General features: G+C 38.0%; 1 protein-coding gene across 1 annotated transcript; it reads right to left on the reverse strand.

The window, feature by feature from the left end:
- Positions 1-244: 244 nt before the first annotated feature.
- On the reverse strand, positions 245-27,811 carry LOC135467960 (uncharacterized). Its single transcript, XM_064745912.1, has 17 exons — positions 27,686-27,811; positions 21,175-21,392; positions 20,682-20,771; positions 20,340-20,484; positions 19,358-19,463; positions 17,869-17,962; positions 15,933-16,010; positions 10,021-10,160; positions 7,876-7,928; positions 7,548-7,653; positions 6,885-7,049; positions 6,330-6,474; positions 5,318-5,431; positions 4,456-4,507; positions 2,740-2,889; positions 1,875-2,210; positions 245-1,642 (listed from the first exon to the last, which is right to left on the reverse strand). Exons 1-17 carry the CDS (start codon positions 27,771-27,773, stop codon positions 1,419-1,421), a joined length of 2,304 nt encoding a protein of 767 aa, XP_064601982.1. The 5' UTR covers positions 27,774-27,811; the 3' UTR covers positions 245-1,418.
- Positions 27,812-27,902: the final 91 nt, after the last annotated feature.

Genomic DNA, 27,902 nt, shown 5'->3' on the forward strand with positions numbered 1-27,902 from the left:
TTTTTGTATACATAAACAACTGTGTAGTCGACTACAGAGCAGTTTCACACAATCTCAGATTCCTAGCCGAACTGATATGAAGATCTCTTACAACAAGCAGAGTGATGGACAGGATGTACACAGATGAAACCATGAATACATTATAAATTCTGACTATATTTCTATGAAATTTCGTCACATTTGATATATATATATATATATATATATATATATATATATGTATTAAAAACATGTTACAGTACAATTTAGCATTTACAATATGTATTTATAGCATAAAAACTTTGTCAAACTTTACAAAACAACGCGTAACCAGAACAAGAACAACAAACAAAGTAATATTACATAGATATACAACGCGACCAAAAGGTTATAATTCCGCGTTTTTCACGCTGGAATGGACGGTTTCCCTGCTTTGCTCTGTTGCGCAAATCATATATAAGCGTAATCTGATATAGACATGTTTTGTCTTTATTAAACTAATGCTATTTTAATACTGTTAGTCTGGCAATTAATAGTATTTCCAGCAATGACGACCATTAACTAACATAAGGTCTTCATGCTCGGAATTCATTCCTGGGATTAAAAATCCAAATCTGGAGGCTGAGAGTGGATAGCCATCGGGTGTATCTGAACCGAACAACATTATGATAGAATTAACTTTCAAGTATTAAAAACGTCTGGTGCCTCTACATGGGCGCAGAGACTCATGACATCTGTTTGCTGAATATATGCTTTTGTATTAAAAGCTAAAATTAAAATAAACATAAATGTATAAATGAGTTATTAGGTTTAAGTTAATTAATTTGCCATATTTAACTTGTTTGACCAGCAAACACATATTGCACTTGTCCCATTAGACATCACAGAAGAGTGTCAAAGACAAACACTAACACGAAGAAACAGCGGCAAAAACTCCATTCATTCGTTAACCCCTTTGACACACAAATACGTTAATCCACTTATAAGTACATGGTCTTTACACCCTTGGTTCTATTTTACAAAACTGGCGAAACTTCAAGTTCACAATCACAATAATCAGCCATGGTCGATACGCCTGGCGTATGTCGCCACTGCTTCATAAGATGGGGCCCACAGGCACAAATCATCAAATATTATTTACCGTGAACTTTAACATAATCGAGCTGCATCCTCCATTGAAATGGCGAGAATTCAGGATTAAGTTGTGGATAGGTGGGAGCTCTGAAAATGTCTTACAGACGCAGAGCTTCATTTAAGATTTGTGACTCTCACTGGTTGAAGACACGTTTTGTAGTCTGTTGCCTAGGATATAGTTGCCGCTGTCGTGACATAACCTACATGTTGTATACACCCATGTCAGTAGGCTAGGTCTCACCTCTCGTAATTTCACATCTCAAAAGCCTATCTCGTGTTCCACCATAGCATAGTATAAATAGTTATCACCTTAACACAATGGCAAAAGCCGTGATCAGTATGATTGTGAAATGAGTTAATGTTAAATCATGGCCGGTGGCAGACGATGCAGTTTGAGATTCTCTCGTTTGAAACGACCCACAAGCCTTACAGCAAACGTCCCTTATTTCCTGGTTATTGCAATACGCAGCGGCGCTGTCAGAGCTGATAATGGAACACTTCTCCGAGTCTTTGTCTCCATACCCACATCCTGAAAACAAAACAAACAAAGCCGTTATGGACAAAATCCTATTTTCCTACTGTTTAAAAGGAGCTCATTCGATCTTCTATCGTATAAAAGAAACTTACTGAACACGGACTCAAGGAACAATGAGATAAATAGATGAACAAATAATATGGTTTTAAATAGCTATATTTTTTATGTACTCCTGGCACCAAACGCAGCTTTGTATACAGATCATATAATTTCATGAGGATCTTACCGGGAATCTCTTGTCTTTCTGCTTCACAGCTGAGGCAACATTCCGAATAGAAATCTGGGCTGTAACAATTTTGGCTACCATGCCGAGCAACGGCTATGCCACACTGCTCGTTTTTATCTAGGCATCCCGACGGTGGCTGTAGGCTGACCTTGCCTGGCAGGTCTGGGATCGGTTTGGTGGGTATGACCGGGAAAAAGGTTGGGGACTGGGTGGTAGGAACAGGTTGCCCAATCTGGCATGTTCCACAACATTGTTTCTTCACGAACGGAGTATCTCGATTATTAAGCGTACACCACCAGGACTCGCAGCGAGCTTGTCTGTTCCCGTACTCGCAACCTGTGTGAGGAAAGTTATATCATGGGAAATGTAAAACAACACGAAACCAACGACCATGGGGAAACAGGAACCCACAAACTCACTCACAAATTAGCTCTTTCCCCAAAAGTTTAACCACAACTTGATTTATGTCTCTTTGTTTTGCCGGAGGGAACTTAAATGCAAAGTTTTTGATTATCTTACAGTTAAATCAATTTTTACTTTGGCGACACATGAATAAAGTAAGTTTCAAATCACAGTCGTCGCGTTACACGCACCAGTCTCATCTCGATCACCTTTACAATCATGAAATACCAATGATTGCTGGTTAATTGAGCAAATGTACAATCAGTTCTGTAGTCTGTTTTGTGAAGTAATTCGGAGCAGCATATATCAAAGGCAATTGCGGCAAAATAAAACTGACTTGTGTCAGAAGGTATCATCAATTAAGCTATCACTAAGGTAAACAGACTACAGAATATAATAATCAAAGCTTCAGTGTGGGAATAAGTCATTGGTTTTGAACCCACAGAAGATCACTGTATCTTACCTGGTATTGACGTGTACACTCTGGAACATGCTTGACAGCATCTCTGTTTGATGAAATTCTCGTAACAGTACCGTGGTTTAGTTCTGACAATCTGGGCACAAGTTTCTTCTTGATAGGCGATTCCTGGCTGGTCTCCGAATGTACAACCATCTGGATAAATAAATATTAAGAGACTTTAACGTCTTTTGCAAATGCTTTAAAGTGGCCAGATACAAACTACAGAGGAGCCCTCGGTTGTTTTATTATGGCGACCGATAAAACACTATAGTTCATATCATGAACGATACAGACATACTGGCAAACTGCCTACAGTATACACTTGCTTACTAGGTCGAGAGTCAAAACTGAATTGCAACAACTGAAATGTGAAAACGCTACAAACATATAAGACATTTCGTGGTGCGTTTCAGTAATGGCTACTGTACAGGAACTGTGTACCAAACTGGCCGATACCCTAAGTTAAGATGGAAATATTTTATCTGTCAAAATGGTTTTTATGGAGAGTAAAGACAGGCTCACAAGGTTTTCATATCCCGCCTTAACTTAACCTTCCCTTTACGGCATTTTCTTGAAATTCCACGCAAATCTTAACAAACAATGTACGCTAGATTGTATTTTTTTCGTGTGATTTCGCTGCATATTTTATATTATGGCCTAAGGATTATGTGAATTGCAACATATTTGGTATGACAGGCTAATATGAATGTACATACGTACAACACATAGTATGCGATAGGAAAGCCACATGCAAGTATATTATGCGTGGGGCCAGTTTGATTATACAGGGGAAAACGCCAAATTTTGTAAATAATGTATGTTATGTACGTATGGTTAATATTCACCCGCAGCTGATTGGTCCGTAATCAGTGAAGGTAATTTTATTCATTAAGTCGTCAGCTTATATGAATACTGTTGCATGTGAATTACCATATTTTCGGACAGATAAATACTGTAAACCAGCTGACCAGTCCACTGACGATGTCCACAAGGCGATGTTTACAGCAGACATACTATAAATCATAAAGACAAGTCTGTATCCTGTTTTTTTTTTGTTTGTTTTAAAGCACAAACAAATGTATCTTTGAACAAACATATATCTGGCCTTGCCGGATCGTCCGTTACAGGACGAAAAACAGAACTGACGCCTTCCGTGTCTGGTGCGTATCTTGCCACAGCCATTGTTCCAGACCACTAGATAACACTGTGATTTGTGATGGGTGCACATATACGTACTCATCTCCAAGTATATGGTGACTTGTTTTATCGGTGAGAGCAATTATGCACATAATTGGTTTCGAAATCGGACACGTGTCCAACGAAATTGCACGAAATTCACAGATGAAATGCTTTCTGAACCAAGATTTATCCATTTGATAATCTCACACGCAGACTGTAACACACAATGTTCGATTTATCTACGTGAAAACGACTGAAATTGTACCCCAGCTCTACTGTTGACAAGAATGGATGTAGTTAATATATACATATACTTGTATATTTATTTATTGATTTGATTGGTGTTTTACGCTATACTCAAGAATATTTGACTTATACGACCGCTATACACATATCAAACAATGCAGCAAACATTTAGAAATGTTTATAGCTATCGTAAGCGATATCGGAGTTTGTGGGCTATGTAGTGACCTTTTTGTGTCTTTTCTAGAACGTCATTTTCCCCCTGGTTGATCAAATGTGATGAAATTCTTAGCTTACCTTTCCTGAAGGGTGCTCGCGCATCAGTCGTGCAGACTCCATCAATACACCACTGAAAAAAAGATTTATCCTCGCTATTATCAATGCTCAGATGGGTGGTTTACGATTATATTTCAACTACCGAATTTTGTACAAGACTGCTTTTAGTTCTATCAATCACGCCTTATTCTTTGATATAATATTTTAGTGTTCGAAATATTTACCAAATATAACTGTATAGTTTATTAGAATATGTCAACAATAACAAGTTCTTTACACAGGTATGAAAGTTTTTATCCTACATATACTCTCTTAGAAAAGAAACGCAAATTTTGCACATGACGGTACCAGTTGCTGAGGTGAACGTCCACATGCGATCTGGTGTCATCGACGATAGAGCTTCTGTTGTTTATTTTGCGATTTCTTACATTCTGACTTTCTCACTAATTATCCTACTCTGAACAAAAGCAGATTTATCAGATTCATCATGTGAAAATTAAGCCATGCGTTACTTTTTGGCACCCTATGTAATTTTTGCAGCCTGCTCTAGTCTATTGAAATAATGGTCTTATTTTCCCCGGGCTCTGCCCCGTTTCCATCTGCCTCAATACTGGCCGCGGTCGTATAAGTGAATTATTCTTGAGTTCGGCGTAAAACACCAATGAGATAAATAAATACTGGCCTTACACTCACTTCCCTTGGGGATATCGTGGCTCCTCAGATCAGCGATTTATGTTAGCCTGTTGTAATAATGCGTATTGCTGATCAACGTATGTACAAGAGTTATTTGCATGTTCACACCAACATAGAAATTATTGATACCCACAGATTCCACTGGAACTGGAAGGTATCGAGATATTACTCTATACTCAATAAAGCTTACTTTTTGACTACCACAGGATGTGCCTCTCGGTGGGACATACTGCCTACATTGGTTAGTTCCATTGATGTGACACCAGAGAGACGTACAGACGTTAGCATCGCTTGGTAGGAGGTCCTAAGAGAAACAGGGAAGCAACAAAAGGAATATTAGCTAATTATACGACTGGAAGCTGGATTTCAAAGTGGTTTTGATTAGGATGTTAGGACATTTCAGGGCCATATTATACGAACAGCCATGTTATGAGCCGTACGTTTTAAACAGAGGAAGATGCATATACATGTATATATCCATGGTTAAGGCATCATTGCCAAATGTTTCAGGTTATCAACCAAGTCTGTATCTGAACATTGTTTCTAATGCTTGTTATGAACAGCACGACAAAAACACTTTGTACATGATGTGGACATAACCACAAGCATTCAGAACATACAGGGTACCTGAGAAAAGAGTGGTGACATGCACACATGCTGCTAAGTGAAGGCCGAGATAACGGTAATATATATACACAATCGGGTGACTTGACCTGGCTATAATCAGTAGACATGCATACAAAAAGCATACGAATGCAAAGAAACCCTTAGTTGAATGTTAAAATGGCCATGACTATCATAGTGTGGATTGGCAACTATGTACATACACTGACCTACGTACTGAAAAGTAATAGAAGAGCTGAAGAGGCCATATTGTGCAGGGATGGTTGGCTATATAAAAAGATTCCTCGATTTTTAACAGTGTTATGATCTAATACTTGGTGACAAGACTGAAGACAGTGTTCACTAACAGCAGCGTATTTGTACTTGTTACTAGTCAAATTGCCATCCAACGATCTTCCACTGAGATAGATAAAAGTTTTACCGATGTAACTGGTTGACCATTAACCATGTTTAGTATGATAGACAATTATAGTGATCATTAAAATTACGTGGTCTGTCATTAAAAGTATGGTCTGCAAGTCTGAATTTCCAGGCCGTTCTCTAAACATGTATAGAATAGAATTCCTGATAGTCTTTACCCTGCACATGTAAGATGAGGGTCCCAGGACCTGCCTACACACATCATCCACAGAGTACAGCTGACCCGGATGACGGGACAGATGGGCATCCCATTCTCTACGGTTAGCCGTTTCTGCCACATTGCTCAGACAGTTTGTCCTAAATCTAAAAATACATCATTTAAAATTAAGATGACATAAGATATGAAAAAAAAAATGAACTAGTTGAACAGGAAATAAGAAATAAAAATATAAACAGCCGTAAGTGAATGTGTAAAAGAGCATATAAAGTCTACAGCTTTTTTTCCAGTTCAAAAGCTTATAGGCAAAAATGGAATTTATCTAAATCTTTTGAATTTAGAAACCAGATAAAAAGATACACTGTTAATTACAGACCGATTAAGCAAACAAAGTAATTTTTAACATCATGTGACAAATAATGGAGCAAATTAATTTGAACTCGATTCTTGCTTATTTCCTGAACCAACGTTTTTAAATTTAACAAGATCGAAGTACAGAAAGTACTTTGTATTGGTAATGTCTACATGTCTGAAATATGTTTTTTTTTTTGCGAACCTGTTGAGATCTGTGAGCTTCGTTCGGAAGGCTTGTATAGAGCATGAGGAGAACTTCCACGGGTTCAGTTTGTTTATGTCTGAGGTAGGTACAGAGGAGCCGGCCATGATAAATTGATCCTTGGTCTGACAGCTGTTCCTATCGCCGTCATGACTAGCTCCCAGGCTGAAACATATGAATTAATGACATATTACGACTTAATTATAGTGGGAAAAAACCGGACCAGACCGGAAGAAACCCACAAATTCTTGATTAATCCAAACGCTAGCGCTATTTTTCAAGAGTTTTTACATTCTTCGGGGAACCTTTCAACGATGTACACATTTAGACGTAGAATCGTATTCAAAATGTTTGAGGAGCGCCTGAAACATGTTATCTGTTTTATTTGACTTCACTGAATAATTATTCATACTTTCTTTTTATGTATGTACATTTCTTCTTTGAATCCTCAAATATAAAGCGGTGAATTTATACAGCATATGAAGAGCGGTTTATCCGCAATATTAAACGGAATATTTTAATTTTACCATACAGAATAACCCGCCACCATTGTACTGCTCTGAAGTTTGAAATTTCGCAGTCCGTATATTTTAACGTTATATTCAGAGTATGTACAAAGATGTCACTGTGGGTTATCGCCTTCATATGATATTTATTGTATACCTGTGGCCCAGTTCGTGCGTAGCTGTCTTCACACATCCGAATCCACCCTTGTCCTCGACAATAGACACGCTCAGGTCATCGCATACCCGACCTAAGTACGCATAACCTAAGTCAGAAAAAAGCAGTATTTAGTTTTTCTCACATACATTAGTTATTCAATAACCTGGTATCCTAGTTCACTTTGAAATGAGTTATGTTCGTTAGAAAAAATAGATACCGTGGCTTGTAAAACAACAAATACCCTTACAACTTGGATGCCCACATGAGAAAACTTTGGAATGTTTTACACATTTGCATTTTTTATGCTGAGAGTATGTCTAATACGTACCTGTTACTGATAACATTCTCTCCTGTCGATTGTTAAGAGTGTAAAGGTCATGGCTGAAATCAGAAAGAAAGTAATGCTGACGATAACAGAGTTCACAGGACTGTTCCCTATAGTGCCTTACTGCCCAACAACTGTGCTCAAAGTAATGTCTATATATTACGTCATGTGGTACACAAAGTCATGCCTATTTATTACGTCATTTGGTACACAAATTCATGTACATATATACTACGTCATGTGGTACACAAAGTCATGTCTATATATTACGTCATGTGGTACACAAAGTCATGTCTATACATTACGTCATATGGTACACAAAGTCATGTGGTACACAAAGTCATATCTATACATTACGTCATGTGGTACACAAAGTCATGTCTATACATTACGTCATGTGGTACACGAGGTTATGTCTATACATTACGTCATATGGTACACAAGGTCATGTCTATACATTACGTCATGTGGTACACAAAGTCATGTCTATACATTACGTCATATGGTACACAAAGTCATGTCTATACATTACGTCATGCGGTACACAATTAAAAGTAAAACAACACAAGCTAATTCCTATTACAGTTTTAAAATATCTCGCGCCATTTATTTACCAGGTTATCAAAACATTTAGCTACTACCTCTCTATCTCGGCAAGCAATAATCAACTGTTAGCAAAGGGAAATTGTTTAAAGCTATCATAAACAATCCTTCTTTGTTTATTGAAGAAAACTTTAAACACATAAGAGTGAAAACCTTTGCTGTCTTAAGGTATGCAATATTTTTAAACATTCGGCAATGTTTTGATGGCAGAGGTGGACTTTGGGATGAGTAGCGTAAACCGTATAAACCACAGCAATGTTTTGATGGTTGAGGTGGAGTTGGGGATGAGTAGCGTGAAGCGTATAAATCACAGCAATGTTTTGATGGTTGAGGTGGAGTTGGGGATGAGTAGCGTGAAGCGTATAAATCACAGCAATGTTTTGATGGTTGAGGTGGAGTTGGGGATAAGTAGTTTAAACCGTATAAATCCCAGCAATGTTTTGATGGTTATGGTGGAGTTGGGGATGAATAGCGTAAACCGTATAAATCACAGCAATGTTCTGATGGTTGAGGTGGAGTTGGGAATGAGTAACGTAAACCGTATAAAATCACAGCAAAATTTTGATGGTTGAGGTGGAGTTGGGGATGAGTAGCGTGAAGCATATAAATCACAGCAATGTTTTGATGGTTGAGGTGGAGTTGGGGTTGAGTAGCGTGAAGCGTATAAATCACAGCAATGTTTTGATGGTTGAGGTGGAGTTGGGGATGAGTAGCGTGAAGCGTATAAATCACAGCAATGTTTTGATGGTTGAGGTGGAGTTGGGGATGAGTAGCGTGAAGCGTATAAATCACAGCAATGTTTTGATGGTTGAGGTGGAGTTGGGGTTGAGTAGCGTGAAGCGTATAAATCACAGCAATGTTTTGATGGTTGATGTGGAGTTGGGGATGAATAGCGTAAACCGTACAAATCACAGCAATGTTTTCGATAATTAAAGTGGATCTAGGGATGAGTAGCGCACTACAATTGATAGCTGGAGTAGCGTGCATTAAAGCAACATTCTGCACAGCTGAAGTGGAGTTGTGGTCATTGACTTACACTGTAAAGACATAGCAACGTTTTTAATAGTAGAAGTGGAGTTGTGGGTGAGTGACTTACACTCGGAATGGCTTTGTATGTCGTGGTTAGCTGAGGTGGAGTTGTAGAGGAATAACTTACCTTGCACAAGGTATGGAAATGTTTTGGTAGATGAGGTAGCGTCCCCTGTAAGGCAGTGTTTTGGGTAGTTGAGGTGGAGATGTTGGCGAGTAACTTACACTGTACAAGTAATAGCAATGTTTTGGTAGTTGAGGTAGCGTCCCCTGTAAGGCAGTGATTTGGGTAGTTGAGGTGGAGATGTTGGCGAGTAACACACTGTACAAGGTATGGCAATGTTTTGGTAGTTGAGGTAGCGTCCTCTGTACACCAGTGTTTTGGTTAGTTCAGGTGGAGTTGTGGGCGAGTAACTTACCCTGTACAAGGTATGGCAATGTTTTGTAGTTGAGGTAGCGTCCCCTGTAAAGCAATATTTTGGTTAGGTCAGGCGGAGTTGTTGGCGAGTAACTTACCCTGTAAAAAGGGTTGCGTGATCATGGACCGGAAGGCCGCGTACTGATCTCCGCCAATCAAAAAACTGGTCCAAAGCAGTGTCGGCGTTCACTTCATTTCCGGTTCCGGCTAGACTTGTCCACGGAGAGGAGTCCGCTCTCTATAAACATTAAGCTCCATTGATTTTAAATCAAAGGATAACAACTTAAGCTGAACAACAAAATGCTGGATTAATTTTTTTTGAAATTCATCAAGCACTCGATAGTGACAACTAATGTTAGTATTGTTACACCAGGTTTACAAGAATATGGAATATGCATATATGTTGTATATAGCCCCTTATACATTTAATACATCTGTGAAGTGAATAATAATGAAAAACAAAAGGTTGGTAGCTAATGATTGCCTCGAAAATACGCGACATTCTTTACAGAAACATGTCCCGGTTCCAGTATTTCTACATATACATTTTTGTGCTTTTAATAACTCAAATCACATATTTTGGGGACACTTTATCGATTTGTGGTCAGTTGGTTATAAACATTCTTGAATACCACTAATGTTGATAATAATAGGTAATACAAGTCATGCATCCATGCCTTGGTCAGATTCAGATATCTGTGTTATCTGTCATCGTGACCAACTTCATATTAATATGCATGAATATAGCATAAATCACAATATTTTGATGTTTGTCAACCAGATAGTTATTGTTCACATACGGCATATATAAACAGAGAATACATTGTATAGCATGAGAAAAGGGGGTCATGGCCAGTGACCATTCACAATGAGTCATCGGTGTGGGCAGCTTGAAATCATAGGATTAACAAGGCCAAAAATTCACATTTGTGCTGGTTTATGTGTTATACAAATAGCTTGGTTCAAGTGCACCCAGGGCGTGCATGTATCAAAAGCATAACCAATGGGATGCCGTAAACGTTTACAGACTCAAGTTACCCAAGGCTCCAGTGCAGACAAACAAGGAAATGGTCATATAATAGAAATGCTACAGTTCAAAAATAAATGTAAATGTAGGTCTACCACTAAAACACTTAACAAAGGAGGGCTTTGGAGTAGATACTGTTTAAAGAAAAAGCTAGAAAATCTAATGGCAATAAAATATAACCATGTGAACGGCAACACGCAATTTCCATTCACTACACATTTTAATTAATTCTGGGGTTTTGAAAATCTATTCGCGCGTGTGAAAAGGATAGATAACCTGTTGTCAGTGGTTTGCATTCAAACGAAAAATTTAGTATAAAATTGAAATTTCTCATGTTTATTCATGTTGCTTCTATAGAGGATAAGTGTGGTTGCTTAAGATTAGAATAAAACCAATATTTTAACAATACGTGTATAGATAAGGGTTCAAACCAGCATGAATGGATTTTTTCTCCTTCTTTACAGATCTATGATACTATTAAAGTTTGCCGCAGTTTGCATTATTGGATTTATATTTTTGTTCCAGTTGTACTTGAATTATTTACACGCGGCAGAGATAATGAAGCATAAAAAATGGAAAATAAAATAAAAACAAACGGAGTGAACGGGCAAGGGATGGCCTGCACGAGGTATATACGCACTTAGTTCAGCAATAGGATGCTGTACAAAAATGGCCGCGAGTTAAATTAAAAAGACGCTGACCCAGGCGGGTTAAAAACAGAGAAACAAAGAAAACAAAGTTAAAAACAATCTTTAGCTTTTAGCTCTTATCTAATTCTTACTCGCCAACGGGGATAAGAAAACATGCATTATGTCAGGTACATGTATGTATAGTCCTCTTTGAATTTAATACCGTGACCATATGTACATTGTATAAAGTAGACAGTTTGGCTTTCCCGAAACGCTGCGTTGAAATGAAATTTACACAGAGACATACTGTAGATCGTCCTGTAAGTGCTGAAGACTGTGTTTCTGGGCTACGTATGACTCTCTTGCCATAGGCGACACGTTAAGTGATAGACTCTCCAGTTTGATGACGTGTTAAATCGTTTGCGATGGCCCGCGGACACTGTACAGTCATCTCTTTTATCCTCAATGCAGGAATAATAACTATATCTACATATGACATGGGTCAGCCGTAAAACAAACCATATCATAAAGGGGACAGATATAGGTACGCCTTCAGCTAGAAAGATGGGAAGTACGGAAGATATACAGACATATACAGCTCAACACGCCATTCTCCACAAATGACATGAAGACTTCGTAAGGCTACATGAGATTTACTGACAATAAAGCTCAACACATCATTCTCCACAAATGGCATGAAGACTTCGTAAGGCTACATGAGATTTACTGACAATAAAGCTCAACACATCATTCTCCACAAATGGCATGAAGACTTCGTAAGGCTACATGAGATTTACTGACAATAAAGCTCAACACATCATTCTCCACAAATGGCATGAAGACTTCGTAAGGCTACATGAGATTTACTGACAATAAAGCTCAACACATCATTCTCCACAAATGGCATGAAGACTTCGTAAGGCTACATGAGATTTACTGACAATAAAGCTCAACACATCATTCTCCACAAATGGCATGAAGACTTCGTAAGGCTACATGAGATTTACTGACAATAAAGCTCAACACATCATTCTCCACAAATGGCATGAAGACTTCGTAAGGCTACATGAGATTTACTGACAATAAAGCTTAACACATCATTCTCCACAAATGACATGAAGACTTCGTAAGGCTACATGAGATTTACTGACAATAAAGCTCAACACATCATTCTCCACAAATGACATGAAGACTTCGTAAGGCTACATGAGATTCACTGACAATACAGCTCAACACATCATTCTCCACAAATGGCATGAAGACTTCGTAAGGCTACATGAGATTTACTGACAATAAAGTTCAACACATCATTCTCCACAAATGGCATGAAGACTTCGTAAGGCTACATGAGATTTACTGACAATAAAGCTTAACACATCATTCACCACAAATTGCATGAAAACTTCGTATGGCTGCATAAGATTCACTGACAATACAGCTCAACACATCATTCTCCACAAATTGCATGAAAACTTCGTATGGCCAGATGATTTACTGACAATACAGCTCAACACGCCATTCTCCACATAAGAGGAGACTTCACCTGGCTACATGATCCAATTCGGATAAAGTGTTATAACTGTAAGAAGTTGAATCGCACATTTTGGTGTGTTACATATATGTTAAGTACAAATGAGTGGAGCTATATATGGCGTACAGATGACTGTAGATCATAAACTGAGAGACATAAGAATGTTGTATAGGCCTCAGTACAGCATGAAGTTAACGACATTCATAATAGCTAAAGTAAGTGAGATAAACAGACATATATTAAATTGTATCTTTATCTCGTCCTGTTCTGTACAGAACAAAATTCTTATCTCAGATATCGGCAAGACCATTCATACACTTAACTTATCGCGACACGTGTTCTTGACGTTTTTTCATATGCCAAAGTGAGAGAAAAACTAGACGGGAATAGAAAATACACTGAATACACATAAATCCATTTAATGTAATGTATATAACTGACGTATAGGTGTCTCACTTGTAATAAAAGCGTATATGTCTGTATATGATGATCAGCAGATGTTATCTACAACTTAGCAGTTTTAAACGTAATCAGTCGCCTTTTTCTCACATGTTTGCAGTATATAGTCCACCGCTGTCGGCTGTTATGAACAAGTTACAATGCACACAATATAGTGCGCGGCGGAGTAATATATAAGTGGACATACTGATTAAGAACTATCCTGCCCGGGCCACGTATTACCAGCTTAGATGTGATTTTATACATTTGTTTTGCTAATGACCCTTAAGTTTGACTGTAGGCTTGATAAGAACGATCGGTCACTAGTGCGGTTTAGTGTTTATATCTGATAGGTAAGCCGTAAATCCTTTCCACTTCAACTTTACACGGAACACTGGAGAGTGTGTTGAAATGAAACTTAACGATGCGTAACTGTAAAAAGCGTGTGAGGTGAATTTGTATAACAAATCAAACGTTAGCATTGCCTTAGGCTGGCGAATGTTTAATGAGGGTTTGCTGCTGTTAAAGATTTACACACACAGCCAGTATGTCTAATGTTATTTTTGTAACTTCAGCAGTGTCGTATGTTTCATTAAATTAAAGGTTGCCTTAATTGTGCTCTCCTTTTTGTTTTAAGGACGAAATGACGAGGAAAAGAATTGAAACGCCCATTAACGCTCACGCAATCTAAACACGAGAATTTTAAACCGTTTGAATACAACCTGTAACAGTTTTTTTTCATGAGTGTTTGTGAACATTATATGTCGTACACATGACTAATATGACAGCAATTAATTTCATTTCAACAGCAAACGTATACCAAGCATTGTTCAACAACATCACTCTTCGTCGGACTTTTAAAGGAAGTATGACATAGTAAGTTCTTCATAAATACGTGTACGCTTATTACTGTGCAACTACCGTTTCTACAAACCACATTTCTTCACACTGTACTGATGAAGTCGTATGTAAAGAGTTACGAGTAGATCAACCTGGTCGAGAAATAATAACGCATGTTGACGTAGTGTAGAGGAACTGAACAATTGTCAGTCTTTTCTCTTATATTTTTCGTCCAAAACACATACAAATGCCCAGAAATACTTTATTATTATATTTATTTATATATTTGATTGATTGTTAAGGCCGTGTATTTCACTTACGACAATGTCTAGTTTAATGGATGAAGGATATCGGAGTACTCGGAGTAACCGAAGTTAATCACTAGTTTTCGGCAAGTACCTGAGCAACTTTCCCATGTGTGAGTCATGGGTTTATATCAGCTGTTGAAGCTCAGTGTGTATACACTACACTGAACCAATGCATATGATCTCCAACAAAAGTTTTACAAGACCAGTCCGAGGCTGGAATTGATGTATTTATTTACCTGATTGGTGTTTTACGACATATTCAGTATATTTCACTTACACGACGGCAGCCAGTATTTTAGTGGCTGGAATTGAACCGCAGTCGGCTTATAATATGTGGCTTATTATAGGTGGACGATAACGCGTACCAAAGGAAAATGAAAGTAAACAAGTGAAGATTTGGTGTATATATACGTAATCAAACAGTTCAAAGTCGGCAACCAGATGCGGTGGGGGTTTTGTCACCTGACACAGAAGTCTGATAAAACGACCCAATGCATTAAGTTTATGAAATAACCCTGTCAACAGAGAAATCTACTCTGCCGTATCCTACCACCAGTAAAATAATATTTGAAACAATGACAATACATGAACATATGGTGTTTTATACCACAGTGATCTGTGTAGATGTATGCTTGTGCCTAACATCGCCTAAGGCAAAACATACGTCTGGGTCTTTTCATCAAGAACGAGTTCAATTTTAAAACCGACAAAAACAAGTCAAACCAGATTACCACCTGTGACTGTCATAATATAAGACTCCACCAAAAAGCTTCAGACACCAGAAAGCATATGTTTAAGGCCTTTAAACGGGCATAAACTATCCTACCTTCAGCTGCAGGCTACCTCATGTGATTGCGTTTCCTCTTTTGTTCTAACTCAACGTAATGTAAAGTAATGTTTGCGCATGGATCGTTTTTATAAAACATGAGCATTTTAGAACACGTTTCTACCAACTCTCAAAACATGTTATTTACGTTAACTTGGAAGATGTCTTTGACAATGATACAATGGATGACTTCAAGGGTCCTTCGAAATATTCGTACAAAATTGTGATCACTGAGGAAACAAAGGATTATAAATGGCTTACGTAGTCTTGTTGTGAATTTTCAGCAGACACAGGTTCTCTTATATGTCTTTATGCACTGGATTCATTAACAGCAACATAAATACTGAATAGTGCAATGTGATTTGTGGATCATCATAACACTGAAAGAAAACGAGGAAAGGCAGAACTTACATCTGCAATCAGGTATCCCGCCAGTTTAATGTAAATCTGGAAATCATTGGCTTGAATTGCTCGGTAGCGTAAATCCATCTGCAAAAATATTATAATAACAAATGTTAAAGGGGAAGAAAATTTAAATATCTACCAAATACCATTGAAAAGAGTATGCTTTTCCTCGCAGGTGCATGCCATAAAAAATTCTATGTACCTCAAGTTGATAAATTATAAATAAAGTCAAAATCCGCTGTGGGCGGCTCCATTTTGCCTAAGAACTAGTCCTGAAGTTCTCTGCGTTAGGAGGAAAATTGCCGTCGGAAACCGCCGAAGTGCACTTCGTACGTTTCCGGTAGAACTCTTCTTCCCAGAAGGTAGCTAACAGTTCAGTTCGTTTTCAATTTGACGATCGGGAAACCAGAATGTTGGACGTAGGTTCCGAGTTTACACGAACAAGCCGGCAGCTTTAACGACTCTCCTTGACACACCCTTAGCATAAATTGCGGGGTGTTAAAGATGGAGGACGCGATGGACTGAGCGATTTATGCCAGCTTTGCCGTTTTCAGGCTTTATGTGTATGGCGAGGAAAATCGCAGAATAATGCAGCAGGCACCAGCAGATAGAAAAAATGTGCTCTTTTCAGATTTTAGTGTCATGTTTTTAAGTTTTCTTCTCCTTTAAACATCGATTATTTATGATTGTAATAAGCATACATACAATCAACACGAACACGAATTATTATTGATTATGACTGATGGAACGTCGGATGTGGTGTTATGGTTTTTTTAATGTCAGAGGAAAGCAGAGTCAGAGGGTGACTTTGCTGTGTTTGACAGTAGCTGAGGTACATATCCAGCTACTTCAGTAGCCCAGACAGTCATTCACGTGTAGAGAATGGCCAGACTACACTGTCAGAAAGCACCGACTACACTAGGTACTGTGTTACTTCTGCATCTGAATATCAAGTTAAAACTATTCATATGATGTAATGGAGAAAAGCTGATGAAGGTCAGTCTTAGGTTTAGTGGAGCAGATGTCACTTTACTGGCCACACATTAGAATGGGTAGGCAAGCTGCTAAAGCAAAGTGAAAGGGTCAGTTAAATAGCATTCTACCGATCTCATGAAAGTCGAACTGGAGAACCAAGCAACACTGTTCGTATATGGAGTGATCTATAACCTTGGGCCGGTGGTGTTTTATTGTTACATATCGGTGTGTCAGGACAAGGAGTCCATGCCACTCACAAAGCAAACACAGCACAAAGGCTCTCTGTTGACAAGTGCACACACCCAAAGTTAACACTGTACTATTTATCATAACTACACGAAAGCTGTTCGCCTGTTAAATGCGAATGGAAAAGCCCACTTAGTTATTGCATAAAAATAGCTTTGACACTTTACATGTGATCGATTCTCAATCAATACTGAATATTTTGCACCTCTGGAAAGTTTTACGTTATGTGGAATATAGTCTAAATAACTGCTGACCTACATTTTGCTTTATCAAGAGAGGCTGTCACTAAACAGGTTCATTCTGGTTTGGTAAAAAAAACATTCCCACAATTTTGACCTCGTGCAGTAAATACAATATACTGCCACTGTGTTTCCCATTTACTCAAAAGGAACAACTTGGAGGGCACAGCAATGGTGTTGGGGGGGGGGGGCGTTTAATTCTAATTTCAGTCCAAGGCATGTTGAGCCCTGTATGATGGACTCATTATAAACATAACGGTGGTGGGGATCCTCACAACAGTCACATCGGTAGACACAACCACAAGAGGTAACACCAGCAGTCTGCGTGTGCAAAACCTTTCAAGAAGCATGCAAAACTACAGAGAAAGGTCAAGGAAATTTAGGATGGTTCACACACATCGACCTGAGCACGCCTCATTCTGTAGAATTTTGTGCACTGCAATACAGTATCCTTTGATTAGCAAACCTAATCATATACTTACCCCGTTGACAACATGAGCAAAGTACTTCCGGATTTTGTTTTTAGTGTCTATGTCACGTAACGTTGGATTTGACTCTTTGCTTCTTCTGAACCATCTAGACAGAGGAAACAAAACAACACAGATAAAATCAGTTATACATTTTGTTCAGTTAATAGATTGTAATTGATTGAGACATTATTTTCATAGTTAATATTATACAAACTGATTACTGATTTTTTTCCGTTTCCTTTTTATTACGTTTTAGTTTATTTCGTTTATTTGTGTGTTTATAGATTTAGAAAGATATAGATCACTTCACGAATGCTACTGTGTGAATACCGATACAGCATCTCTTCAGAAAACACCAAATCTGGCGTTCCGCCCACTCGTCACCTCGTGTTATCAGACTAGTTCCTGGCCTAGGCTCTATAGCTGTGGACATTTTGCTGACATGCAACTTACTATTCACACAACTTTCCCATACACAATATAAATTTAAAATTCAGCCCACGGTAAAGTAAACTGATATCAACGTGCATGAGCTGAAATTTAAAGAGATAATACAATGAACCAAATCTACTGACATATGTAACAGATGTAGTCTATCCCAGTCTATGTGGCGGTAGTCTTCTGTACATATACGAGGAGATACGGAATCAATTGGTGCATTGTTCACTATATGTGCACAGTCTGCTGAAGGCTTGACATCGTGGGTGTATAAGCGCATGGATAAACTGGGTGTCGCCTCTGCCAGTCATGACAAACGTCTTAGTGTTGATCCGATTACGCTTACTGATTGAGAAAATGTCAGCTTCTAAGCCAGGTCAACGATATGATAAACAGGGCTTCAATTAATATTTGATTGATTCTTTCTCTTAATATTCATGTTTTCGGTAAATCAGCAATCTTTTTCTGCCGTCAATCAATAACGCTCTTCTTTATATACTCGGTTGTACAGGAGAATATTAAATTTACAAACAATATTCGATATGCCATTAGGCCTAATGCCTTAAACGTAGCCAACGACGTTGTTTAACGTCGTACTCTCACTCGGTACGATTCGTGTAATGCGATTGATCAAAAAAAAAAAAAAAAAAAAACAGTACCCGTTCATTCAAAGTAAATTGTCGTAACAACTTAAAGAATTCAAAAACTGTTTTTGTTTCATTCGATTAAGTCATAATATACAAATTTGTCTCATTTTCAATCGATTATAATAATACGATACGACAAATCGTACCATAGAAAAACTAAAGGCCTAAGGAACACGATATTTCGAATTAAACACTGTATAAACACTATATGATAGAGATATTGATTGAGCTGGTTGTCTCGCCGTTTGATCATCCATTCTCCTTAGTTCTCTTCAAAGTATATCCAAAGTCATATCTTGGACACCTTGGTCTTATTAACATATGTAAGAAGCTTAGAATTTTTTCGTGTGCAAATAACATTGTTTGGTAAATAATCTCCAAAAATCAAATTAATGGTAAGAGAATTCATATCTTACGTTTGGAATATTTTGTAATCTATAACTGGAAGAAGTTCGACGCCGTAATTCCCCGAACTTTGTCGACGAACACGGCCTTGAATCTGCCCGTGTTCCACTGGTTGGTCTGCAAGTTAAAGAGAAAACTGTTACTATTAGCAAACATCATTGGGTGCGTCAAAATGAAGTTTACGGCTGCTTCGCATCCAAATTATGCTGTTAATTCATATTTTACAGCGTCTGAATTATAAGAATCCTATACGTGGTATATGTCACCGATGATAGAATTTTAATTTCCCTTCGTGCTGGCGACAAGATATATAGATATATACACATACCATTGAATGTATTGTATATTTGTTTTATGGTAAAAGTCGTTCTCGTCAGGGTATAAAACCATCTTACTCTATTTCTTTGACTGAGGAAATTCAGCGCACACGTGTTATAGTTTTCTCTCCTTGCTACGCGTGTCTTGTAATAGAGGTGATACTTAACATTCCGACAAAAAGCTTTATGTATGGAGAAATATGCGACGTACATATTCTTACATAATAAAATGTTGGGTTCCTTCAAACCAGAGGGTGCATCGTTAAGATTGAAAGAAAAAGTTCCCAGCCCAACTGCTAGAGAACTGCTTTTTGTTTTTTCACGCAAATTCACAAGAGAAATGAGAAGTAGGTCAGGTGGGCCATCCTTAACGGAAAATGAGTGAGATTTTCCTGACATCATGATGAATTACGCACACACCACATGCCGCAAGAGACACACTATCACGTGGTGTAGTCACGAGCGCCGGAAGTACTTGAGCTAAGCACTTCCTCGAATATTTACAAATTATTCTATAATTACGACTGTTTCTAAATGAAGTAAATGAATCCTCTAAATATAGAGTTTAAAATAACAAACAAAGCATATATAAAATACTGCCTTGTTTAGTACGTAAGTTATGGTTTGATGTACTGTATATTTAACACACATTTCAATCAAGCTAGTGATTACTCACCTAAGATTTTAAAATCGGAAAGCCCAGCATCTTCCAAGTGAATCCTTTGAAGCCGATAAGGTACGCTAGAATTAAGGTTTTCGACAGTATTTACACCTATGTCTTCAATGGCATACTGAACGTCATTGAGTAATAGACTACCTTCCTGCAAATGAAGAAATGGCAAAGTCGTGATGAATCAATCTCACTAGGCAACGTTATGAAACTCTCCAAACTATATGTAATTAGTGTGTGTCAGTGTATTAATCAACGATTTCGTCCTTTACTGATATAATTGTATTATTACAAATCAATATGCTCAAATAACACTATTCACATAGTGGATTCAGGGTTAAAACTTACCACTTTGACCGTTTTCCCACCACCTGCATTTGGTTCTTTTGCTATTGATATCGCAGCTTTTTTGCTTGAATCTTGGTATAATGCAAAATCCTGTGGAACAGAAATGGAACGTATACATAAATGACCATGCAGGCACTCCTCTGAGAAATACACCATACTCAAATGTGGAACTTATGTATGGTGCAAATCTTGAATTTAACTATGCTGACAGAAACTCATCATCAGTAGTTTTCGAGTTACGTGACACTATAACTGAATGACCAGATTATAGTAGGTCTTGAGTGAGGTTTTAAATGCGAAGCTCATTTCTATCGTCGTCTTGGGAGGTTAAGTCCATATGGAAACACCTTTGTCAACCAGCTGACAACCTGCTGTCGACCAGCTCTGCCTTGCAATGAGTCTATGTGTTTTCCCAAACATTTTATTACAACACACACACAAAAAGCCGCACAAAAATGACATTTAAAATGTACGACATTACGACTGTTCTTACCTGAATGTCGTCTAATTGCTGCCTGCATATAGACTTCCCATCTTCACATATAACAAACACAGGGGCGTTGATATCCACGGCCGATTTTATAAGCTTCAAGTTTTCGTTTGTTCCACTTCCATTACTTTCCACGGTGATATTGAGGGTTTCGGGCATGACTCCATTTTCATTTTGAAGGTCTGTTTCCGTTGTGTTCATGTAAACGAATCCTTCTGATGCTGAAATAGAAAGTAAACTCAGCAATCATCTGTAAGATAATATCAATACAACGGAGACATACATGTATTATATGTTTATGAGATATAGGTGTGTTGCAAAATATAAATTAATCCAGAAAATCAGTTTGACAATTGAGCAATGTTTGTTAGCAATGCAAACGAACTGGACGCCATATATTTTTTTCGTTGTAAATCTCTGTGCATAATGGAATCAGAGTAAAAACTTTTCAGACCATATGAACAAGCTATACGCATTTCATATATTTTATTCTTCACTCTTCTAGCTGCAGAAAACTGATATGGATTACTTTCCGTAGTTTCATGGGTTATGTTATGACGTCAGCAAGGAAATGGAATGGGGAAAAAAATAAAGCCATTCGCGTAATTCACTAAAAAGATAAGGTAAAGCCATTATTACACTTTCTAAATCTTTAACTACTTTGTTCCTGAGATGCATAATAATTAAACCGGCTCTATCCACAGGCATGCAGGTTACCAAACTTCCCTTGCACTTCCCTTCCGCATTTGAAACTTCGACCGACGAACTATATATACTGCTTTCATCACGACTTAATACACGCTTTAATATTACTCATACATACATGTCACAAATGCATGAAGCCGTAATTATTCATCGTTGTTACAAATTCAACAGTTCCCGACAATAAGGACAGGGCATTTAGCAGAAATCTAATGCGTGCCGAGCATAGCCTGTATCACGATATGACACAGAACACCTGTTTTAGCAAATTAAAACTAATCACATTCATGAAGATAATATTTATGAATGACATCTGCGCATTGAATTGAGATGAATCTTGACATCTGTGACACCATTGCTATTGTGCTATACGGTGTACATAAAGGCATGCCCTGGATGCACAACCCTTTTTATACCTCAGATTATACTTATTTATTCATTTATTTATTTGATTGGGGTTTTACGCCGTAAAACAAAAGAATATTTCACTTATACGACGGCGGTCAGCATTATGGTGGGTGGAAACCGGGGATAGCCCGGGGAAAACCCACGACCATCCGCAGGTTGCCGACAGACATTCCCATGTACGACCGGAGAGGAAGCCAGCATGAGCTGAACTCAAAGCTACCGCATCGGTGAGACACTCCTGGGTCATCACGCTGCGCTAGCGCGCTAACCAACTGAGCCACGGAGCCCCCCCACCCTCTCCCCAGATTATAAGAATTTGCTTTAAACCGATTTATACACGTGGTTTCTTAGGGTAAAGCATTTGTTTCACTGATATATTCGAATGCGGTACAGTTTATGACAGATCAAAATCAAAGATACTCGCTCAAAACTATATATATAAGGTGGCCCACCCTTACCAATCCAGGTCTCGGTATATAATTCCCGAGATAGAAAGCAACAGCCAATTAAGAAACTGGCAATTGTTAAGCGACTTTCTGTGCTTTTAAAAACTCGGCCTGTGTGTACTGTTTTCACTCATCTATTCAGCGTGAATAAGTGAAAATAAGATCACACGGGTAAGCATGTGACAGACAACGTTCGCCTCAGATTTTGATCCGGCATACACATGTAATTGTATACTTTAATCACTGAGTCAAGCGTGACATGACAGAGCTAAATTCGAAAAAAAAACTCAGGCATTAGCTCATGCCTCTAATACCTCTGCACCGATATATAGGCCTACGACATCCCCTATCTTACAATGAGTGAATGAGTGAGTGCTTGGGGTTTAACGTCGTACTTAACATGTCTTACAATAATGACTTATATGTAAGATGTGCGCGGATATATGTGACGTCCTGTATATTGTAGCGATGTCTTCTGCACGGATATATGTGACGTCCTGTATATTGTAGCGATGACATATGTGTCATCATGTATCACATTGTGACTACTTCTGCATGAATATTAATATGGACCAAAATGCCGTTTTGTATCTTACATTCATGACGTCAGCACGGGTATATATTCTCTTCTGTATCTTAAAAGCATGGTATCTGGGCATTTCTGCCCCTTTGTATCTTATGATTTCAACCAATTCGGTCCAGCTGTAACAGGTCTGTGGATGTAAATAAAATCGCAGAAAACTGTTTTGCTTTTAACACCGCACATTTCCCTGCGTAACACGAACAAACAAACATCATCACCCCGTGACAACCCTTTAGACGAAGCATGAGGTTTGTAATTAGTGTAAAGAAGAAACCCATTAGCACGTTCTAACGACGGACATGGGTTCAAGCTAATTATGCGTAAGCTTGAACCAGTCGCCAGTAATGACATCCCTCAAAGATGCATTATAAACTAGGCCAGTGTCTAAACTAGCATCACACACCGCAATTGTCCCACACAAATTGATGTATTACATATGGTTGCCCATCAACATCTTCTCAGTGTTTTATACACCAGACCAGGGGTAAAAACTTTCACATTGCAAAAATGAACGGCGTACATAAAGCGTTGGGTTCTTCATAAAAGAGAAATGAACGGCACATAAACGTCGAACTCGTGAAAAAGAAATGTTCAGTGCTTTTCCACTTACACATTCAACTCTGTTTAAGAAAAATTCACACACGTCTATCCGTGTCTTATCCGAAGGCGTGTGTAGATTTTAACGCAAGGCCCATGCAGTTTGTTTAAAAATCAACAAACAGAGGACCCTGTTAAGTGGATACTCTATTGTTAATAACCGTACCCCGATTTAATCGCACATGAAATAATTTTAAATTATGTAAATAAGAAGGCATTTTATTTCAGCATTACATATGCTAATTGTAATAAGGTATTAAACTTCACATCACCACAAGGTCTGTCTTTCCTACGGTTAAGGGACGGTGAACTATACTGCAGAAAAATATACACGTTCCCCATTTGAGTTATAGCATTTATAGCCATAAGTCATTCTCCTCAAAGGGGATGTATTCGTTGACTTTGAAAAGGGTGTCAGTATCACGACACCAAAACGTCGTTCGGGATAACTTCATTAGTTCAGTATAACCCATAAGTTATAAGCTCATGTTATTATTGTGATAGATGGGGATGTGTCGAAGAGAAGAGTTTGGTTTGGTGAAGTTATATATATATATATATATATACACTTTGTTAGTCAGATATATATATATATATATATATATATATATATATATATATATATATATATATATATATATATATATATATATATATATATGCATAACATACAAAATGTACACACAAAGTACTACAAGACAAGTAAACTTAAAGAATATAACCGTGAACCGTGAAATAATATGCATTATCAGAGAAATAGAATATAACAATGTTTTGTGCATTTCTTCGCTTAACACCAGAATATTTCTTGTACATTAAATACTATACGATAATATTTCTATTGTAAACTAATAGTCTTTCCCCGAAGACATACATTGGATTACTTTATAGCTGTGAGCTATATAGGAGTCACAAACACCGGCCGAAGATGCAAAGTCATTATATCGATGACTTGCAAAATGGTCAGTGCACGTAAAGCCGGATAGGTCCTTACCACTTAGTATGAAGAATATGGGGTATGTATTTACCAAAGGAAGGCCATACATGCAGGAAGCGTCACGACTATCATTGTGAATATAGCGTGTAAATAGATTCATATGACTCACACATGGTTCGGTGTGTGTCACCCGCATTCATACAGAACTGGAACAAAAACTCCGGCAGGTGAAAATTCTATATACCTCATCTGTCCGTCTTTTTGAAATACAAGGTAAACAAAGCTTTTACGAAGAAGAGTGTGCTTTGTGAATCTTTGCAAATGACCATCTGCCCTCTTACATATACTTGAGTCAGGCAATGTTGTGTCAGGATCAGAGAGTCCGCTTCGCAGTCTGTACACTGAGACAGCACGCACAACACATAGCTGGGGCACATTATACACCAGACAGAACAGGTCATCCACCACCTTGTGTAGAACCTCAACATATTGTATTCCGATAAACCCATTCTGTCAATAGATTCATTTTTCATACAGAGAGAAAAGAACAATCCCAGACATTTTCAAATACAGTTATGTTCTTGGCTGTACACAGACATATTACATATATATTTCAGCATTTTAAAATGCACAGACTGCTATGTACAATCCTTAAATTAGCAGAACGATTCGATGAAGAAATTCTACTTCTTCTACCACCATCATGGCACCGAGGTGAGGTAGAGGCCATGGGTAAAGTGTCCCACCCTCTATCAAGAATTCATGCAAAGGCTTGTTTATTTTTCATGACCAGCGTAAATTAATCCGGGCCACAAATGAACAACTGTATTTCCACTTTGTTTTTATAGTCTCGAGCCTTAATCAGTGTACATATTTTTTTTTCTTTTTGTAAATTCGTGTATTATGCATTTGACATTCGATGTAATATATGTTGGCTATTTGCGTGGACGATATATATACATTATTCCACCGATTAGTGCTCGTTACTGCTTTTAAAGTGCGCCGGTATAAGAAGTTAAGGATGGTAATGGCTTACATTAAGGCCGAGCAGTTCATAAGAGTAAGTGCACACCTTTGCTGTCAAGTCGTGATGCAGAAATACTTTGTTATTCAGCAACTCTCAGTCAAAAACGAGTCATCGATACAGCTGTATAACTACTGCCAATTGATCGATATATTATCTAGTCTGTACTCAAGGTCAGTTCAAAGTTTTTCACTGAGACGACTTCATCACAAGTAACTCCTAATCCAAAACGATTATATGTGGCCATAAATGCACCAATCGCAACAGAAATAGAGTAATCTGAAATTTTTTTCAGTGTTCAAAATATTTTTAACTACCTCCAGTTTCAATTTCTTCCAGACCGTCGACGCACGCAAAACACACCCACAAAGAGGTGTGATTTTACGACGCATGTTTTGTGAACGTTAGAGCTCAAATTCAGTCATATGTACCCTAACTGCACGACACACATCTTTACTCTGATATAACTTCTTTACAATGCCATATGACTCAAGAAATCAACAGATGAACTGCAGTTGTATTATATGTCAAAAAGTCATCTATGATCTTCAGTCGCAGCAAATTCAGTGACCGGAAATTAATTCTTGGTATAATGAATACAAATATGTGTCTTTCTGGAAGTGAGAAAAAAATGCGCATTTGGATATAATGGTTTCATTCTAAGTTCACGTTTTATCCAGGTATTAATGCAGAGGACTACCTGGCTAAAAATAGCCTTACGTGTGACAAGGTCCACCTAAAAAATGGACGTTCCTGTATAGCCAGTTATATGTGCACCGCGTGCATGCATACGTTATGAATGAATACCATAATTTTCCTATTAATTACTATACCCATGCTGAAAAACATTCACACAATATTAAAGATGCTTATTTCGTTCAGTCATACAGAAATGAAAAATGTCTGCGATATTAGATGACTGGATTCATGCAAAGCCTTTACATATATGATTATGAACACTAATATAACTCTGTGTGCTTTATATGACACACTAGGTCTATAATTCTGGTATTAAACTTTGAATAAATAGGAAATTCGCTAAGGTTTTCTGTAGAAAGTAGAAACATATATTGCTACGTTTACTTTACAACAACCTGACCTCTGTAATATTAATATTACCTGTGTGCATGACCTGAAGTGGTTGGCACGTGAATGTGAAAAGCAAAATATATGCAAAATAAGAGACAAGGCCTTGTTCATACAGTATATATTTTATGCCACAGTCTATTTATCAGTGAATTATGTTGCTCTGACGTAGAACTCGTGCAGCAAATTTTCTTGAGGGATCAAAACAAACAAGATTCGTGCATTACCCACACGTTCATTATTTAAAACAAGCGCACTCATCAATAATAGATCAATAGCACTGACTGGTCGTGAGCACATACATGAGCGTCGTCGATAGGCCTACTGCCCATAGGTCTAGTTCCTAATTTAGAGGCTATATCATTAGATGTTCTTCCACTTGTATTGGTACATTAATCTGAAAGTTGAATGGGGTTGTTCGACGTTTTGGCTTAAATCTTTTGAAAATTATCGAACGTCTTGGCACTTGGGGCAGGTCTGGTCATGAGAAAATGCACGGTGGGTTTTATTCATATTATGGAGTTTTCCAAGCACGTCTGTGGTATACGTCGGGTATATACTTTTGATAATATCTCGGCCGGTAAATTAGCCCGTATCAGTCTGAAATCTGCTTGTTATATTACCTGTAATTACCAAGGAGTGCGACCCATCGCCTTACACGAATATCTAAACCAAATCTGTATCGGACTGTACAGTCGTGTATCCATACAAAATACGTGATAACAACTTACCTGTGCCAGCTGTTCCCTCTGTTGTATTAAATAGTAATGATATCCCCACTATGGTAGAGTATAGTTTCCTGACCATACTCCAGCCCATGTTGTAATATAGTGGTGACCAAGTCTTTCCTTTCTCACTGTCACCTGCTTAGTGTGATGCTCCATGGACTCCCACGAGTAAACATTCAGGTGCGCAACTAACCTAGCGTGACGTAAAGAGGAGGCTCAA

Source organism: Liolophura sinensis, chromosome 6 (genome assembly GCF_032854445.1).
Source record: "Liolophura sinensis isolate JHLJ2023 chromosome 6, CUHK_Ljap_v2, whole genome shotgun sequence".
Lineage (NCBI taxonomy): Eukaryota > Metazoa > Mollusca > Polyplacophora > Chitonida > Chitonidae > Liolophura > Liolophura sinensis.

Coding starts and splice junctions, on each gene's coding strand:
- LOC135467960 (XM_064745912.1), bottom strand. CDS start 27,773: ATGGGCTGGAGTATGGTCAGGAAACTATACTCTACCATAGTGGGGATA. Junction 16,011..17,868: donor TTGCTCATGTTGTCAACGGG/GTAAGTATATGA, acceptor ATATTTTTGCAG/ATGGATTTACGCTACCGAGC. Junction 7,929..10,020: donor CACGCAACCCTTTTTACAGG/GTAAGTTACTCG, acceptor TTCTGATTTCAG/CCATGACCTTTACACTCTTA.